The 17598-nt window shown below is 40.2% G+C and overlaps 1 protein-coding gene across 4 annotated transcripts in view; it reads left to right on the top strand.

Moving 5' to 3' along the window:
• Positions 1-7817: 7817 nt before the first annotated feature.
• Positions 7818-17598, top strand: part of TMPRSS7 (transmembrane serine protease 7) — a 56646-nt gene continuing 46865 nt past the window's right edge. The window contains exons 1-2 of one of the 4 annotated variants that reach the window (XR_003432440.1): positions 13348-13992; positions 16221-16434. Coding sequence is in view for 2 of the 4 variants with exons in the window: in XM_027104524.1 (XP_026960325.1) it covers positions 13945-13992; positions 16221-16434 (262 nt within the window). In the remaining 2 variants the exon portion in view is untranslated. Of the gene's footprint in view, positions 7835-13347; positions 13993-16220; positions 16435-17598 lie in introns of those variants that run through there. The other 3 variants (XM_027104524.1, XM_027104516.1, XM_027104534.1) reach the window with 3 other exon arrangements.

Below are 17598 nucleotides of genomic sequence, written 5' to 3' on the forward strand. Positions count from 1 at the left end.
AACCATTTTTTTAGGAGAAAGTGTCTAATTCAATTCAGAAATACTTCTCTCTTGAGGGTGGAAGGGTGGGAAGGGTAGGATTTTTGTTTTACCACAACACTGATGTTTTCATCTGGATTTTAGCTGTGCTCCCAATCCTCTGATCTTTGACAGAAATGACAAGAACATATAATAAGGGATTTCTCATTTGACATTTGTAAATTACATCAAGGCCGTTGGGGTCTGTAATTGCAAATGATTTAGGATAATGAGCGAATAGTTGAACAATATTTATTTCGGATTTCAAAATATGTACACAGCCTACGGGGAAGTTGGAATGACAAGGGGCTAAACGCCAAAGAAGCTTGGAGCATTGAACAGCATGAGAGAGAGGAAATTGGTGAAGTTAACTGCAGAAAGCAGTGTAGGACTTGGCTCTGCTACGAAGGGGGTGCTCTCCAGGCCAAATTATGGCATGGAATATACACTTAAAATGAATTAGTTGCTCCTGCCCCTTTGTTTTCTTCTCCTCTTGTTTTTTTTTTTTTTTTTTTTTTGCGATACGCGGGCCTCTCACTGTTGTGGCCTCTCCCGTTGCGGAGCACAGGCTCTGGACGCGCAGGCTCAGCGGCCATGGCTCACGGGCCCAGCCACTCCGTGGCATGCGGGATCCTCTCGGACTGGGGCATGAACCCATGTCCCCTGCATCGGCAGGCAGACTCTCAACCACTGCTCCACCAGGGAAGCCTCTCCTCTTGTTTTTATTCCTCCTTTTCCTCCATGCTGCCCTATGCCATGTCCATTTTTGATTCATCTAATTTATTTCATTCTTTCTATCCTAACTGTTCTCATTTTCCCCCATTCTGTCATTTCCCCAATCTTATCCTTTCAATCTGATTCATCTCATTTTTTTTCAAAATAGAAATTTATTTATTTATTATTGGCTGAGTTGGGTCTTCGTTGCTGCGCAGCCTTTCTCTAGTTGCAGCAAGCCAGGGCTCCTCTTTGCTGCTGTGCACAGGCTTCTCATTGCAGAGGCTTCTCTTGTTCCAGAGCACGGGCTCTAGGCGCACAGGCTTCAGTAGTTGTGGCACACGGGCTTAGTTGCTCCATGGCATGTGGGATCTTCCCGGACCAGGGCTCAAACCCGTGTCTCCTGCATTGGCAGATTCTTAACCACTGCACCACCAGGGAAGTCCTAAATTACCTGTTTTTTTTTTAGATGCCATCTTTTTTTTTTTTTAAATTTTTGAATTTTATTTTATTTACTTTTTTAAACAGCAGCTTCTTATTAGTTATCTATTTTATACATATTAGTGCATATATGCCAATCCCAATAGCCCAATTCATCCCACCACCACCACCACCCTGCCACTTTCCCCACTTGGTGTCCATACGTTTGTTCTCTACATCTGTGTCTCTATTTCTGCCCTGCAAACCGGTTCATCTGCACCAAGTTTTAGGTTCCACATGTATGTGTTAATATACGATATTTGTTCTTCTCTTTCTGACTTACTTCACTCTGTATGACAGTCTCTAGATCCATCTACGTCTCTACAAATGACCCAGTTTTGTTCCTCTTTATGGCTGAGTAATATTCCATCATATATATGTACCACATCTTCTTTATCCATTCAGCTGTCAATGGGCATTTAGGTTGCTTCCATGACCTGGCTATTATAAATAGTGCTGCAATGAAAATTGGGGTGCAGATGTCTTTTTAAATTATGGCTTTCTCTGGGTATATGTTGGTGGGATTCATGGATCATATGCTAATTTTATTTTTAGTTTTTTAAGGAACCTCCATACTGTTCTCCATAGTGGCTGCATCAATTTACATTCCCACCAACAGGGCAAGAGGGTTCCCCTTTCTCCACACCCTTTCCAGCATTTGTTGTTTGTAGATTTTCTGATGATGCCCATTTTAACCGGTGTGAGGTAATACCTCACTGTAGTTTTGATTTGCATTTCTCTAATAATTAGTGATGTTGAGCAGCTTTTCATGTGCTTCTTGGCCATCTGTATGTCTTCTTTGGAGAAATGTCTGTTTAGGTTTTCTGCCCATTTTCGGATTGGGTTGTTTGTTTTTTTAATATTGAGCTGCATGAGCTTTTTATATATTTTGGAGATTAATCCTTTGTCCATTGATTCATTTGCAAATATTTTCTCCCATTCTGAGGGTTGTCTTTTTGTCTTGTTTGTGTTGCCTTTGCTGTGCAAAAGCTTTTAAGATTCATTAGGTCTCATTTGTTTATTTTTGTTTTTATTTCCATTTCTCTAGGAGGTGGGTCATAAAAGATCTTGCTGTGATTTATGTCATAGAGTGTTCTTCCTATGTTTTCCTCTAAGAGTTTTATAGTGTCCGGTCTTACATTTAGGTCTCTAATCCATTCTGAGTTTATTTTTGTGTATGGTGTTAGGGAGTGTTCTCATTTCATTCTTTTACTTGTAGCTGTCTAGTTTTCCCAGCACCATTTATTGAAGAGACTGTCTTTTTTCTATTGTATATCCTTCCCCCTTTCTCATAGATTAGTTGACCATAGGTGTGTGGGTTTATCTCTGGGCTTTCTATCCTATTCCGTTGATCGATATTTCTGTTTTCTTTTGTTTTTTTTTTTTTACATCTTTATTGGAGCATAATTGCTTTACAATGGTGTGTTAGTTTCTGCTTTATAACAAAGTGAATCAGTTATACATATACATATGTTCCCATATCTCTTCCCTCTTGCATCTCTCTCCCTCCCACCCTCCTTATCCCCCCCTCCAGGCGGTCACAAAGCACCAAACTGATCTCCTTGTGCTATGCGGCTGCTTCCCACTAGCTATCTACCTTATGTTTGGTAGTGTATATATGTCCATACCTCTTTCTCGTTTTGTCACAGCTCACCCTTCCGCCTCCCCATATCCTCAAGTCCGTTCTCTAGTAGGTCTGTGTCTTCATCCCTGTCTTACCCCTAGGTTCTTCATTACATTTTTTTTCCTTAAATTCCGTATATATGTGTTAGTATACGGTATTTATCTTTCTGTTTCTGACTTACTTCACTCTGTATGACAGACTCTAGGTCTATCCACCTCATTACAAATAGCTCAATTTCGTTTCTTTTTATGGCTGAATAATATTCCATTGTATATATGTGCCACATCTTCTTTATCAATTCATCCGATGATGGGCATTTAGGTTGTTTCCATCTCAGGCTATTGTAAATAGAGCTGCAATGAACATTTTGGTACATGACGCTTTTTGAATTACGGTTTTCTCATGGTATATGCCCAGTAGTGGGATTGCTAGGTCATATGGTAGTTCTATTTGAAGTTTTTTAAGGAACCTCCATACTGTTCATCATAGTGGCTGTACCAATTCACATTCCCAGCAGCAGTGCAAGAGTGTTCCCTTTTCTCCACACCCTCTCCAGCATTTATTGTTTCTAGATTTTTTGATGATGGCCATTCTCACTGGTGTGAGATGATATCTCATTGTAGTTTTGATTTGCATTTCTCTAATGATTAATGATGTTGAGCATTCTTTCATGTGTTTGTTGGCAGTCTGTATATCTTCTTTGGAGAAATGTCTATTTAAGTCTTCTGTGCATTTTTGGATTGGGTTGTTTATTTTTTTGTTATTGAGCTGCATGAACTGCTTGTAAATTTGGAGATTAATCCTTTGTCAGTTGCTTCATTTGCAAATATTTTCTCCCATTCTGAGGGTTGTCTTTTGATCTTATTTATGGCTTCCTTTGCTGTGCAAAAGCTTTTAAGTTTCATTAGGTCCCATTTGTTTATTTTTGTTTTCATTTCCATTTCTCTAAGAGGTGGGTCAAAAAGGATCTTGCTGTGATTTATGTCATAGAGTGTTCTGCCTATGTTTTCCTCTAAGAGTTTGATACTTTCTGGCCTTACATTTAGGTCTTTAATCCATTTTGAACTTATTTTTGTGTAACGTGTTAGGGAGTGTTCTAATCTCATACTTTTATATGTACCTGTCCAGTTTTCCCAGCACCACTTATTGAAGAGGCTGTCCTTTCTCCACTCTACATTCCTGCCTCATTTATCAAAGATAAGGTGACCATATGTACGTGGGTTTATCTCTGGGCTTGCTATCCTGTTCCATTGATCTATATTTCTGTTTTTGTGCCAGTACCATATTGTCTTGTTTACTGTAGCTTTGTAGTATAGTCTGAAGTCAGGGAGTCTGATTCCTCCAGCTCTGTTTTTTTCCCTCAAGACTGCTTTGGCTATTTGGGGTCTTTTGTGTTTCCATACAAATTTTCAGATTTTTTGTTTAATTCTGTAAAAAGTGCCACTGGTAATTTGAAAGGGATTGCACTGAATCTGTAGATTGCTTTGTGTAGTATAGCTGTTTTCACAATATTGATTCTTTCAATCCAAGAACATGGTATATCTTTCCATCTGTTTGTGTCATCTTTGATTTCTTTCATCAGTGTCTTATAGCTTTGGTTTTTATAAATATATTTTTATTTAATACTTGCAAATTGTTTTTTAAAATTTATTTATTTTATTTTTCTCTGTGTTGGGTCTTCGTTGCTGTGCGCAGGCTTTTCTCTAGTTGCGGTGAGTGGGAGCTACTCCTTGTTGCAGTGCGCGGGCTTCTCATCATTGGTGGCTTCTCTTGCTGCAGAGCACGGGCTGTAAGTGTGTGGGTTCAGTAGTTGTGGCTCGCGGGCTCTAGAGCGCAGGATCAGTAGTTGTGGCACACAGGCTTACATGCTCCACAGCATGTGGGATTTTCCCAGACCAGGGCTCTAACCCATGTCCCTTGCACTGGCAGGCGGATTCTTAACTGCTGTGCCACCAGGGAAGCCCCAGTGTCTTATAGTTTTTTGAGTACAGGTCTTTTACTTCCTTAGGTAGGTTTATTCCTAGGTATTTTATTCTTTTTATTGCAATGGTAAATGGGATTGTTTCCTTAATTTCTCTATCTGATCTTTCATTGTTAGAGAATTGGAATGCAAGAGATTTCTGTGCATTAATTTTGTATCCTGCAACTTTACCAAATTCACTGATTAGCTCTAGTAGTTTTCTGGTGGCATCTTTAGGATTCTGTATGTATAGTATCATGTCATCTGCAAACAATGACCGTTTTACTTCTTCTTTTCCAATTTGTATTCCTTTTATTTATTTTTCTTCTCTGATTGCCATGGCTAGTTCTTCCAAAACTATGTTGAATAATAGTGGCAAGCGTGAACATCCTTGTTGCTTTGTATTTCTGCATTGTCCATTGTAACTTCTCCTTTTTCATTTCTAATTTTATGGATATGAGTCCTCTCCCTCTTTTTCTTGATGAGTCTGGCTACAGGTTTATCAATTTAGTTTACTTCTCAAAGAACCTGTTTTAGTTTTATTGATCTTTGCTATTTTTTTCTTTGTTTCTATTCCATTTATTTCTGCTCGGATCTTTATGATTTCTTTCCTTCTACTAACTTTGGGTTTTGTTTGTTCTTCTTTCTCTAGTTCCTTTAGGTGTAAGGTGAGATTGTTTATTTGAGATTTTTCTTGTTTCTTGAGGTAGGCTTGTATAGCTATAAACTTCCCTCTTAGAACTGCTTTTGCTGCAGTCCATAGGTTTTGGATCATCGTGTCTTCATTGTAATTTGTCTCTAGGTATTTTTTGAATTCCTCTTTAATGTCTTCAGTGATCTCTTGGTCCTTTAGTAACGTATTGTTTAGCCTCCATATGTTTGTGTCTTTTACGCTCTTTTCCCTGTAATGGATTTCTAATCTCATAGCATTGTGGTTGGAAAAGATGTTTAATATGATTTCAATTTTCATAAATTTACCAAGGCTTGACTTGTGACCCAAGATGTGATCTATCCTGGAGCACATTCCTTGTGCACTTGGGAAGAAAGTGTAATCTGCTGGGTTTTGAAGGAATGTGCTATAAATATCAATTAAATCTATCTGGTCTATTGTGTTATTTAAAGCTTGTGTTTCCTTATTAATTTTCTGTTTGGATGATCTGTCCATTGGTGTAAATGAGGTGTTAAGGTCCCCCAATATTATTGTGTTACTGTTTCCTCTTTTATAGCTGTTAACAGTTGCCTGATGTATTGTGGTGCTCCTATGTTGGATGCATATATGTTTATAATTGTTATATCTTCTTCTTTGATTGATCCCTTGATCATTTATATAGTGTCCTTCCTTGTCTCTTGTAACATTCTTTATTTTAAGGTTTCTTTTATCTTATATGAGTATTGCTACTCCAGGTTTCTTTTGATTTCCATTTGCATGGAATATCTTTTTCCATCCCCTCACTTTCAGTCTGTATGTGTCCCTAGGTCTGAAGTGGGTCTCTTGTAGACAGCATATATATGGGTCTTGTTTTTGTATCCATTCCGCAAGCCTGTGTCTTTTGGTTGGAGCATTTAATCCATTCATATTTAAGGTAATTATTGATATGTATGTTCCTATTACCTTTTTCTTAACTGTTATGGGTTTGGTTTTGTAGGTCATTTTCTTCTCTTAAGTTTCCCACTTAGAGAAGTTGCTTTAGCATATTTTTATAGAGTTGGTTTGGTGGTGCTTAATTCCCTTAGGTTTTGCTTGTCTGTAAAGCTTTTGATTTCTCCATCGAATCTGAATGAGATCCTTGCCAGGTATAGTAATCTTGGTTGTAGGTTCTTCCCTTTCATTACTTTAAACATACCGTACCACTCCCTTCTGGTTTGTAGAATCTCTACTGAGAAATCAGCTGTTAACCTTATGGGAGTTCCCTTGTATATTATTTGTTATTTTTCCCTTGTTGTTTTCAATACTTTTTCTTTGTCTTTCATTTTTGTCAGTTTGATTACTATATGTCTCGGCATGTTTCTCCTTGGGTTTTCCTGCCTGGGACTCTCTGCACCCCTGGAGTTGGGTGGCTATTTCCTTTCCCATGTTAGGGACGTTTTCAACTGTAGTCTCTTCAAATATTTTCTCAGGTTCTTTTTCTCTCTCTTCTCTTCCTGGGATCCCTATAATGTGAATGTTGTTGCCTTTAATGTTGTCCCAGAAGTCTCTTAGGGTGTCTTCATTTCTTTTCATTCTTTTTTCTTTATTCTGTTCCACGACAGTGAATTCCACCATTCTGTCTTCCACATCACTTACCCGTTCTTCTGCCTCCGTTATTCTGCTATTGATTCCTTCTAGTGTATTTTTCACTTCAGTTATTGTGTTGTTGATCTCTGTTTGTTTGTTCTTTAATTCTTGTAGGTGTTTGTTCTTTAATTCTTCTAGGTCTTTGTTAAACATTTCTTGCATCTTCTGAATCTTTGCCTCCATTCTTTTTCCGAGGTCCTGGATCATCTTCACTATCATTTTTCTGAATTCTTTTTCTGGAAGGTTGCCTATCTCCATTTAGTTGTTTTACTGGGGTTTTATCTTGTTCCTTCATCTGGTACAAAGTCTTCTGTCTTTTCATTTTGTCTATCTTTCTGTCTATCTTTCTATCTTTCTATCTTTCTGTGAATTTCCTTCCACAGGCTGCAGGATTGTAGTTCTTCTTGCTTCTGCTTTCTGCCCTCTGGTGGATGAGGCCATCTAAGAGGCTTGTGCAAGCTTCCTGATCAGAGGGACTGGTGGTGGGTAGAGTTGGGTGTTGCTCTGATGGGCAGAGCTCAGTAAAATTTTAATCCACTTGTCTGCTGATGGGTGGGGCTTGGTTCCTTCCCTGTTGGTTTTTTGGCCTGAGGCACCCCAGAACTGGAGCCTACGTGGCTTTTTGGTGGGGCTAATGGCAGACTCTGGGGGGGCTCACCCCAAGGAGTACTTCCCAGAACTTCTGCTGCCTGTGTCCTTGTCCCCATGGTGAGCCACAGCCACCTCTGTCCCACCTCTGCATGAGACCCTCCAACACTAGCAGGTAGGTCTGGCTCAGTCTCCTATGGGGTCACTGCTCCTTACCCTGGGTCCCAGTGGGCACACTACTCTGTTTGTGTCCTCCAAGATTGGAGTCTCTGTTTCTCCCAGTCCTGTCAAAGCCCTGCAATCAAATCCCATTAGCCTTCAAAGTCTGATTTTCTAGGAATTCCTCCTCCCATTGCTGGACCCCCAGGTTGGGAAGTCCAGTGGGTGAACTTCTGTGGTATAAGTGTTCTCCAGTTTGTGAGTCACCCACCCAGCAGTATGGGATTTGATTTTGCTGTGATTGTGCCCCTCCTACCGTCTCATTGTGGCTTCTCTTTTGTCTTTGGATGTAAGGTATCTTTTTTGGTGAGTTCTAGTGTCTTCCTGTCGATGATTGTTCAGCAGTAAGTTGTGATTCCAGTGCTCTCGCGAAAGGAAGTGAGTGCATGTCCTTCTACTCTGCTGTCTTGAACCCTAGATCTCATCTGGTTTCTAAAGTTGACTTTAAAAAAGTATTCCTTTGTATTCTAGTGACCTTTCCATAATTTCCAAAATCAATACTTTTTAGTGAAGCAGATTCATTCCTTTATCAAACATTGAGTTAATTCAGCACCTACAGTGGGCCAGAACTTTTCCAGCTCTATATATTCAGATCTCTCTGTGACAGTGCTGTTTACCAACTTGGGCCAATCTGACCCTCTAAGGTTTGTCTGGTAAGGGATGTGTTGTAAAATGACTTCTGGATTAGTTTACTCAAGTACTCTTTAGCCCAACCACATGCTTTTACTAAATTAAGTACTATTACACACTTAAAAAGGGGAAAGAGGTTTATTTTTTTTTAAAGTTACAATCTGTGTGACCTGAGAGAAAGGTCACAATTTATTTATTTATTTATTTATTTAATATAATTTTATTTATTTATTTATTTTTGGTCACATTGTGTCTTTGTTGCTGCATGTGGGCTTTCTCTAGTTGTGGCCAGTGGCGACTACTCTTCATTGTGGTGTGTGGGCTTCTCATTGCGGTGTGTGGGTTTCTCATTGCAGTGGCTTCTCTTGTTGCAGAGCATGGGCTCTAGAGTTCAGGCTCAGTAGTTATGGCACACGGCTTAGTTGCTCCGCAGCATGTGGGGTCTTCCCAGACCAGGGCTCGAACCCGTGTCCCCTGCATTGGCAGGCACATTCTTAACGACTGCACCACCAGGGAAGTCCAAGAGATTTTTTAATGTGTCCATTGAAGCAGAAAGAGAAGATGCGGTAGCCATCCACCACCTTATTGTCCCGTTACTGGTCTAATGTAAGAGAATCTCGTCTGAACATTCATCCCTTGGTATTGATATGGCTGATCATGGATGATGTACTAACAGCTCCTCCTGGACCATGACTCAGTCATTCTACACCATCCTTCCCTCTCCTCACCAGGGAGGGAAAAGGAGTCAGAAGAGCATGATGGGGTTTCAGGATAACATCCAGATAATATGGTTAGAATGCCACCTGCAGCTGCCCCAGACTATGACCAGGCTTTAGAATGTTTGCAATACTCTCCATTAAAAGCAAGTTTACTCTGTTGGGAGTGACTACCCTCCAAGAGTCCCTCCCACTCCTACAGAAATTGAGGGTGTTATGGGCTTGTGTCATTTGTTCCAAAGACAAGATGAAGTTTAAACTCCCACTATCTTAGAATGTGACCTTATTTGGAAATAGAGTCATTGCAGATATAATTGGTTAATATGAGGTCAAGGAGCTTGGAGATAGAATATTCAGATGACAAGCTAAATAACTGACAAGACAACATGAGAGATGCTGCAAAGTAATGTTTGATGGATTATTATAACTTTATTTAAGTCTCAAGTACTGATATGTACAATTAAGACTTTGAGTTGGGGGAAGAAGAGAATGCTGTGGTCTGGGGTTGAAAAGCTGGCAGGAAAGTAGGCTGTTGAAAGTGGTTAGGATTTGAATAAGGTAATGTGGACTGGGGGCACAAGAGTCAAAGGAGAGGGCTGCTAATATCAGCCTCCTCTATGATTCTGTGGCATTTTGTTGACACGTCTTTGATAGCACTTATTACATAATGTTGTAATCATTGGTTTGCCTGTCTGCCTCCTCTATTGAGAGCTTTTTAAGGGCAGAGATATAGTTTATTCAGTTAAAAAATATTTGGCCTCTGTCTCATAGTAGGCATGCAATACGTATTGAGTAAACAGAAGGGTAGGTGAACAAATGGATGACTATACGTTGAAACTGCATGATTTGACAGAGCAGGTTTAACAGATGTGATGGGAGGACACAGAAAGGTAGCTTGGTACCACACTGGGGAAGACCTTGAATGTCAGACTAGGGAGCTAAACAAAAGGAGATGGGCTGCCATTGTCAAGGACGGAGGTGACACTGGAGAGTTATTTTAGGAAGATGTATTTAGTAGTGATGTGTACATGGGAAGGATGAGCCTAGATGAGGAAAACCTGTTAAGGGGATATTACAACAGTCCAGATCTAGGGGCTCTCTAAGACACTCCACGTCATTTCATTTTTAAAAATAATCCATGTGATATGATGTAAAGATTAGGATCAAGCTCCCTGTGAGTCAGCAGGAAAAGAGAGGCTAGGATCACTGTTGTGTCCCTTTATTACAGGACCCCAAGGGTGATAGTGTTAAGTGGCAGGCTGGCTTCCCAGGCTCCTGTGCAACCTTGTGTTTCCTCAGGATTCACTCCCCTCTGCAGAGAGCTTGGTGGTGAGTGGTGATCAGGTGACAACTTTGCACATGGCTATCTGTCATAACAGAGAGAAGTGGATCCTAAATAGCAGAAAAGAACTTTATCTGTTGCGGGAGAGCCGGTGTCTCCTCTGGTTAGGCAAGGATGGAAGTGTCACTCCCCCGCCACCACCCCTTGCTAAGTGCCTTCTGTGCCAGAGGCTCAGAACCTTGCTCATGTTAGATGGATGACTTGGCCCTACCCCCAGGCCTTCAGATGTGCTGGGCTCATCTTTGGGCAGAAGGTTGAAGCATTTTAAATACTTTCATGCGATGAATTGATGTATTGGCTAGGTTATGTGCTCTCAGCGATCACTGCCGAATCCAATGGCGAGATATTTCTCCTCTGACCCAGCTCACTGCACACTATTTGCTCACCAGCCAGTGGGCAGACACCTGCCTCCCTTCCCTCAGCACAGGGAACTTTGTTCCTGGGGAAGGAACAGAAACCTCTTCACTGTCTTTCAAGATCTTTGTGATGGGAAGCACTAGCTTACATCTGGCCATTGTGATTGTCTTTGGCCACGTGTTCTGGGAATTGAAGGGATTTTTGCACCAGAACATCCATGCCAGCAAAAGGAGGTGAATACAAGCTCATTCACCAAGACTTTCCTGTACCCCAGCTGCCTTGGCTATTGCCTCTCAAAACCAGTGGCTTATCTAGAGTTGACTCCTGGAATTGATAATTTTCTCTCTAACATTTTATCAAGACAAATTTGAAACATATACTTGAAAAACTTCTGTAGTGTAAATGCATATATCCACACCTAGATTCTACATTAACATTTGCTACACTTACTTTATCATATATCTATCCATCTGGAGGGGATCATTTTTAAACAATCCTTGAGTTGATACAATGAACACATTTTCAGTAATAATCATGGAATAAAGTGAGAAAACAATAACAAAACACAGTAAAAAGTTTTATTCGACTTTGTATGCATAATTTTGCTAGAAAAAGTAGTTAACAAAATAAGTATTACAGAAAAAATATTATATATAAAATATTATACCTTGCAGTTCACAGTCTGTATACTTGTTTTACATTTTAAATATTAATTAATTTTGAATGGTTACAGGGAGTAACAGATATGAAATAATTGCGATTCTGTTTCTTCATCTTTACAATCATTGTACTATTATTGCCTATGTTGAATATTCTGTTTAAGTGCAGGAATATGCAGTACCACAGGAGACAAGGATTCTACTCCAAGTAAACTTAAATGATTCCAAACTGTTAGAAACTTACTCTCAAAATGAGCATGTGTCATAGAGTCCTCTTGTGCTTGAGACCAACTGTACAAATGGGAGTTTTTCAAATTAACTTCTATATAATATTTCTCATTTATTAAACAATGAGTTATAAAACTGTGCTCATTTTGAAGCTTATGTATATATTATTAAAACACAGTTGTAATGGAAGCAATTGTTTAGAACTTATACCAAAGATATTTTTCAGAGAAAAGTATTTTATCACTGAAATTATTTAGAATTGCTGGCAAATGGAGATTAAAAAAAAAAATTAGCCTGTAGTTGGTTTTATGATTGTTTTAAAATTCTGTATATATAGTTCAGCCTCCTACGATTTGCTGCCCCTTTCCCATTCTTGGTGTCAAAGAGAAACAGAGGCACACTAGTGAAAAGCTGTAAGGACAGATTTTGTTCAGTACTAGTGTAATAGGGGAAAGAGTCTTCAGAATAGAATTTAGCTCAATTCCAAATACAGTAAAGACAGCTGGTCATTTATGGCAAATGAGCAGAGTGAGGGGGTCAGTGGATGGGAGATGACTAAGAGGAAACACCAAGGGTAGATAGATTCTTGCTAAAGGCAGGACAAGGATTTATACATCAAGAATGGAGGATGAAGAACTTGATCAGATATCAAAGTAGGGGGGATTCTCACTAAGCTGATAGCAAGATTCTTATTACAACTGGGTAGGCAGTTGCTGTCAGGACCCAAGAATGAGGCCTGGTCACAAAGAGGGCTCAGAGGAGCCTGTCTAAAGTTTGACTCTCAAGAAGAAAGTCTTCTCAGTGCCACTGCCCAGGACATATATTTTACTTATATTGGTGAAATGAGTAATTTTAGAAATAAGGGAAATAATACAAAAAGGATGGGCAATTAAAGAAATCTTTAAATTTCCCAATCTTATCATTATAAAGGCTAAAGCATTATTAGTCATTTCATCACTGTTATTAATAAATAACAAAGCCAGGAAGCAGATTTGTACAACATGACATAATTTGTTTGTGAGGCTTTAACTAGTAATTTTCCACCACTTTCAGTAGGCACTTTCTCACTTGCTTCTTTATGACCATCCCCTGAATGATGCAGAGTTTGTGTCCAAATCAGCAGAGCAGTGCTTCCCCTTTAAAGGGCAATTGATCAGCTTTCCATTGATTCTCAGTGTCTAGAGGGAAGCTTGTCTGTGTCACAGGGACAAGGGGTGCAATGTGTCAGCCTTGTTCCACCTGTGTGCTGAGGAAAACCCTGACGGTGCATCTCACGATTACTCTCCGCTTCTTACCCTTGAACCTAATTCAGATCGACATGGGGACGAATGGGAGAGATGGGAAAAGAAGATTTTCATCAGGAAAGGCCTGGGTTTACTGAGAACTGCAAGAGAAGGGGGAGAAAAAAAGGGGGGAAAACCCCCAACCTCTTGGATAGGGATTTTCAGAGAGTATAGCTGGAAAGCTAAGAGCAGAATTGGACAGTGAGGCTTCTGGAGTTGGCTTGAGATGCCAGCAAGAGAAATGGGTGTGTGTGGGGGGATTTCTTTTCTTTTTTTCTTATTGAGGTAAAATTGGAATGAAACATTATATAATTTCAGGTGTACAACATTATAAACTGATATTTATATACACTACAATGTGATCATCACCCTAAGTCTAATCACCATCCATCACCATACAGTTCACCCCCTTCACCCATTTTACCCTCCCCTGGGCAGCACGGGGATTTCTAAGAAGCAATGCTGAGGGTTATACATTAGATCTCATAATATACTTTAGTAGGTGCAGACAAAAATATAAATGACTTGTAAATATTTGGGGGTTGTTGGACTGTATCCTTGTGAGGCAAACTTGCCTTGAGGCTGGGCTCTGAGAGGCCTGACTCATATTAGGGTAACATTAAAAAGCCTTTAGTTTGGGTTTGCAAGGCTCTCTGCTAGGTCCCTTTAACATTCACTATATAGTAATGAGGCAGCTTCAGTTTCTGAACTGGAGCCGGTGGAGGTAAATTGATTCCTTTCCTCGGAAAGCTAGCTTGAATGTGGCAACCAATTCTTCTCAAGCGGGAATGTAAGGGGCTGAAAACTGACTTGGAGGTACCTCTGGATGTTCACCTGCAGAACAACTAAAAATGGACAAAGAAAACAGTGATGTTTCATCCAAACCTGCTGATGTGAATGTAAGTACATCGAGAGAAGCCTTCTCTGTTACTCGAATGCCATTTATTGCTGACCCTTTTAGTAAAATGAGACTGAGTTACTTTACAGAAATAAAGGAAACAATAATAAAATACTTAGCTTTCCTTTGGAACTTAATGAATTTTACAAATTTGAGCTTGTTTTAAAGTGCTGTACTTGGCAATTGATTTGCAGCTGTTTTTCTAAAACTCCAGGGAAATGGTACTGATCTCTACACAAATTCCACTTTAAAATTTAATCAGGGCTAACTGAGACTGCCTATAATGTGTTCCCACACTTAAAGACAAAACCTTGACCTTGTCAGTTCTACATGGGCTAGCATTTCTGTGTGTTTTCCTTTTTTACTTCTTGGGGGGAATATTTGAAAGTAGCTCAACACTAGAGTCAAGTCATCCAACAACAGAATGTTTTTCTCTTTAGAAACAACATCCTCAGTCCTGCAGGACATCACATTAGATGAGATCTGGTCTAGTTCAGTTTCAGCAGGAGGCATATAAGCTACATTTCACTCCAGGGGTTGACAGGAGGGTTTGGCAAAAAGAATGAGGGAGCCATGAATAATTTAGAATGTTCTTGGCCACATATTATCCCATTAATTGGTAGGATTAAAGACTGGAAGACATGTACTTTGTAGGGAACAGTGAGAGAGAGAGAATGAGAGCATTCTTAGAGGAGAGAGCTCGAAAGATTATTTCTTTGGAACTGGTGCTCCATATTCTTGCCTTTAAAAGAATGTGTGTTTAAAAGTTATTTTGTCACTGAAGTTTAGTTACCCTGACATGTATAAATCTCTCCTTCAAAGAAGTTAAACTCTCACTTACATTATTAAAGAATTGACAGCATCAAATGACAGAGGATAGAGGAAAAAAAGAGGAGGGGAAAGAGTTAAATAATGTATTTTTTCCTGTTGCACAGAACACCTTGCACTAAACCCGGTAATTTTCTAATCTAACATGAGTCCCCTATTTCATTCTTTATTTTTTAATCATTCTTTCATTTGTATTGAAAACCTGAGTCACTGACCAGTTCAGTGGCTGGCTTCGAAGTGCATGCTTGTGAGGCAATGGTAAAACAATCAGTTTGATCCTTGTCCTGCATCCCTACACAAACGAGAGCATCATCCTCACATTTTTCTTCCTACTGAAGCTGAATCCGGCCTCTGTACCCCAACACCGAATTAATTTTTGGAGACAGAGTTTTGGGTGAAGTAGAAAAGAATAGCTTTATTGCTTTACCAGGCAAAGGGAGCCACAGTGGGCTAATGCCCTCAAAACTGTGTGTTTCAACCTGGAGGGGGTAGTGAGGAGTTTTATAGTAATGGTTCAAAGAGGGCATGATCAGCTCGTGGACAATCTTCTGACTGGTTGGTGGTGAGGTAACTTCTGGTTCCAACCCATCTGGGGTCTATGTGTTTGTGGGCAGCATACTGTTAATTTCTCCTACCTGATGGGGATATCAGTATCTGAAAAACAGCTCACAGATACTGTTATATATATTCCTTGATGTGGAACCAGGACCCTGCCCCAAGGCTGCACTATTGTTTCTTTTGACTTTTCCTCCCTTGTCTCTGCATCCCCTCCCTTCCCTAATTAGCAACTGTTTGAACCAGCTTGTTGGAACTCAGGGAAGGTCATGGAGGCTGAATGAAGCCTATTTCCTGTAATCAAGAAATGGGGGACACAGAAAGGCTTTTGTGCCCAGGAGTCCCACAGGGTCCTGCTCGGTATCATTACCACCAGGTCACGAAACTATAATTAAGAAATCAATTAGTTTCTCTGAGGAACTCACTTCTATTCTTACTTTCAATCTGCCTCAGCCCAGAAGACACTGTGGGAGAAAAGCTATATCGTACAAACACACACATCCCCAGAGTGGTGGACATATGAATCAACCCCCATAGAATCCTGTCTGACCTTCAGGTCCTCTAGTCTACACTCCATAAAATTCAGGCCTATCCTCTACAGTGTCAGTTTAGCAGAGTTGGAGAGTTGAGGGGACCAGTTGAGGACCTGGGAACCATTCCACTAGAGTTCATATACCTCCTGTTTTTTTCTGATTGGTCTTAACTGTGTGATTCAATGCAAGTCAATGCTTATGTAAATAATTTGGCTTATTTAGGCCTTTTAGCACCAAGATTCTCCTGACTAGGTGGTTGCATTTAAGCTCTAGACTACTTCTAACTGTTAACACCTCTTTCATTCTTTTGAAGATATCCAATATCTCAGTTCAGGTGGTCAGTGTCCAAGGGAAGCTGCCAGGGAGACGACCACCGAGAAAACCCGTCAACAAACCCAAACCCAAACCCAAGAAGCAACTCAAGAAGAAAGCTCCCTTTTGGAACGTCCAAATCAAAATCATTCTCTTCACAGTATTTTTGTTCATCTTAGGGGTCGTAGCCTGGACACTGCTGTGGCTCTATATCAGTGAGTTGAAATCTGTGTACCTTTGGGGTTAAGTCTTGCCCTGTGAGTTCTGCATCAGCAATGCAGGCCCGATCTGACCTTGGGGGTTTCTGATAGAATTTTCTTATTTCTCAGACTGACAGTCATTTTCAAAACTGTTGAGGTTTTAAGGAAGAAGCCAGAATTGTCTTTCCCATTTCTTCTTTTACCACCACTGCTTTCTTCCCAGAGGAGCAGAGATGGGGGAATAGGGTGAGAAGAGCTGAGGAGAATGCTCAGGAGCTTCTGACTGGTTCAGAAATGTAATGCATTTTTAGCTTTAAAAAATGAATGGAACGCTAAGCTGTTTTATTTCCTCATCCACCCACTGCCTGTTTCTAGGCAACCTTAGATTTCTAGCTCCCTGAGCTTCATTTTACTCATGCATCTTTCTCTCCTCTGTTTTGTTTTTTTTTTTTGCGGTACGTGGGCCTCTCACTGTTGTGACCTCTCCCGTTGTGGAGCACAGGCTCCGGACGCACAGGCTCAGCGGCCATGGCTCACGGGCCCAGCCGCTCTGCGACATGCAGGATCTTCCCAGACCGGGGCATGAACCCGTGTCCCCTGCATCGGCAGGCGGACTCTCAACCACTGCACCACCAGGAAAGCCCTTCTCCTCTGTTTTTATGTTTTTATTTATCCAATTGATTGTTTTTGTCAGTCTTATTGATCCTTTTGGGTAGGAGTCATAACTAAGTTCTTCCTTAGAGAGTACTTACCCAAGCAGCTCAGTAACTACAGCATTTATTGATTTATGTTGGACTTCCCACCCTACGCATATTAATATACTTGATACAAGATATGTGTACTCTCAAAGATATTAAAATTTAGTTGGAAAGCTAGATTTATAGGCAAAGCATGAATGAATATTGTCTTGAACAGTTCAGTTCATTTACATATAGAAATTGAGCACCTATAATTTGTGTGGCACAATATAAGATATCAGGCACACCAAGATACATCTCCTACCTTCAAAAAGCTCACAGATGCATTTTTCTACTTTCAAAAAATCTCATAGTTCAGTACTAGAGAGGGAGTGTGAGTTGACTTTTTTTTTTTTTTTCTCAAGCAATTACTTTGCAATCACAGAAGGGAGACATCCAACAACCTGCCCAGGGATAGAGTCTAGATAAGTCTTCATGAACT

This window comes from Aethalodelphis obliquidens, unplaced genomic scaffold, assembly GCF_003676395.1.
Source record: "Aethalodelphis obliquidens isolate GAN/ISIS:26980383/991018 unplaced genomic scaffold, ASM367639v1 scaffold1, whole genome shotgun sequence".
Lineage (NCBI taxonomy): Eukaryota > Metazoa > Chordata > Mammalia > Artiodactyla > Delphinidae > Aethalodelphis > Aethalodelphis obliquidens.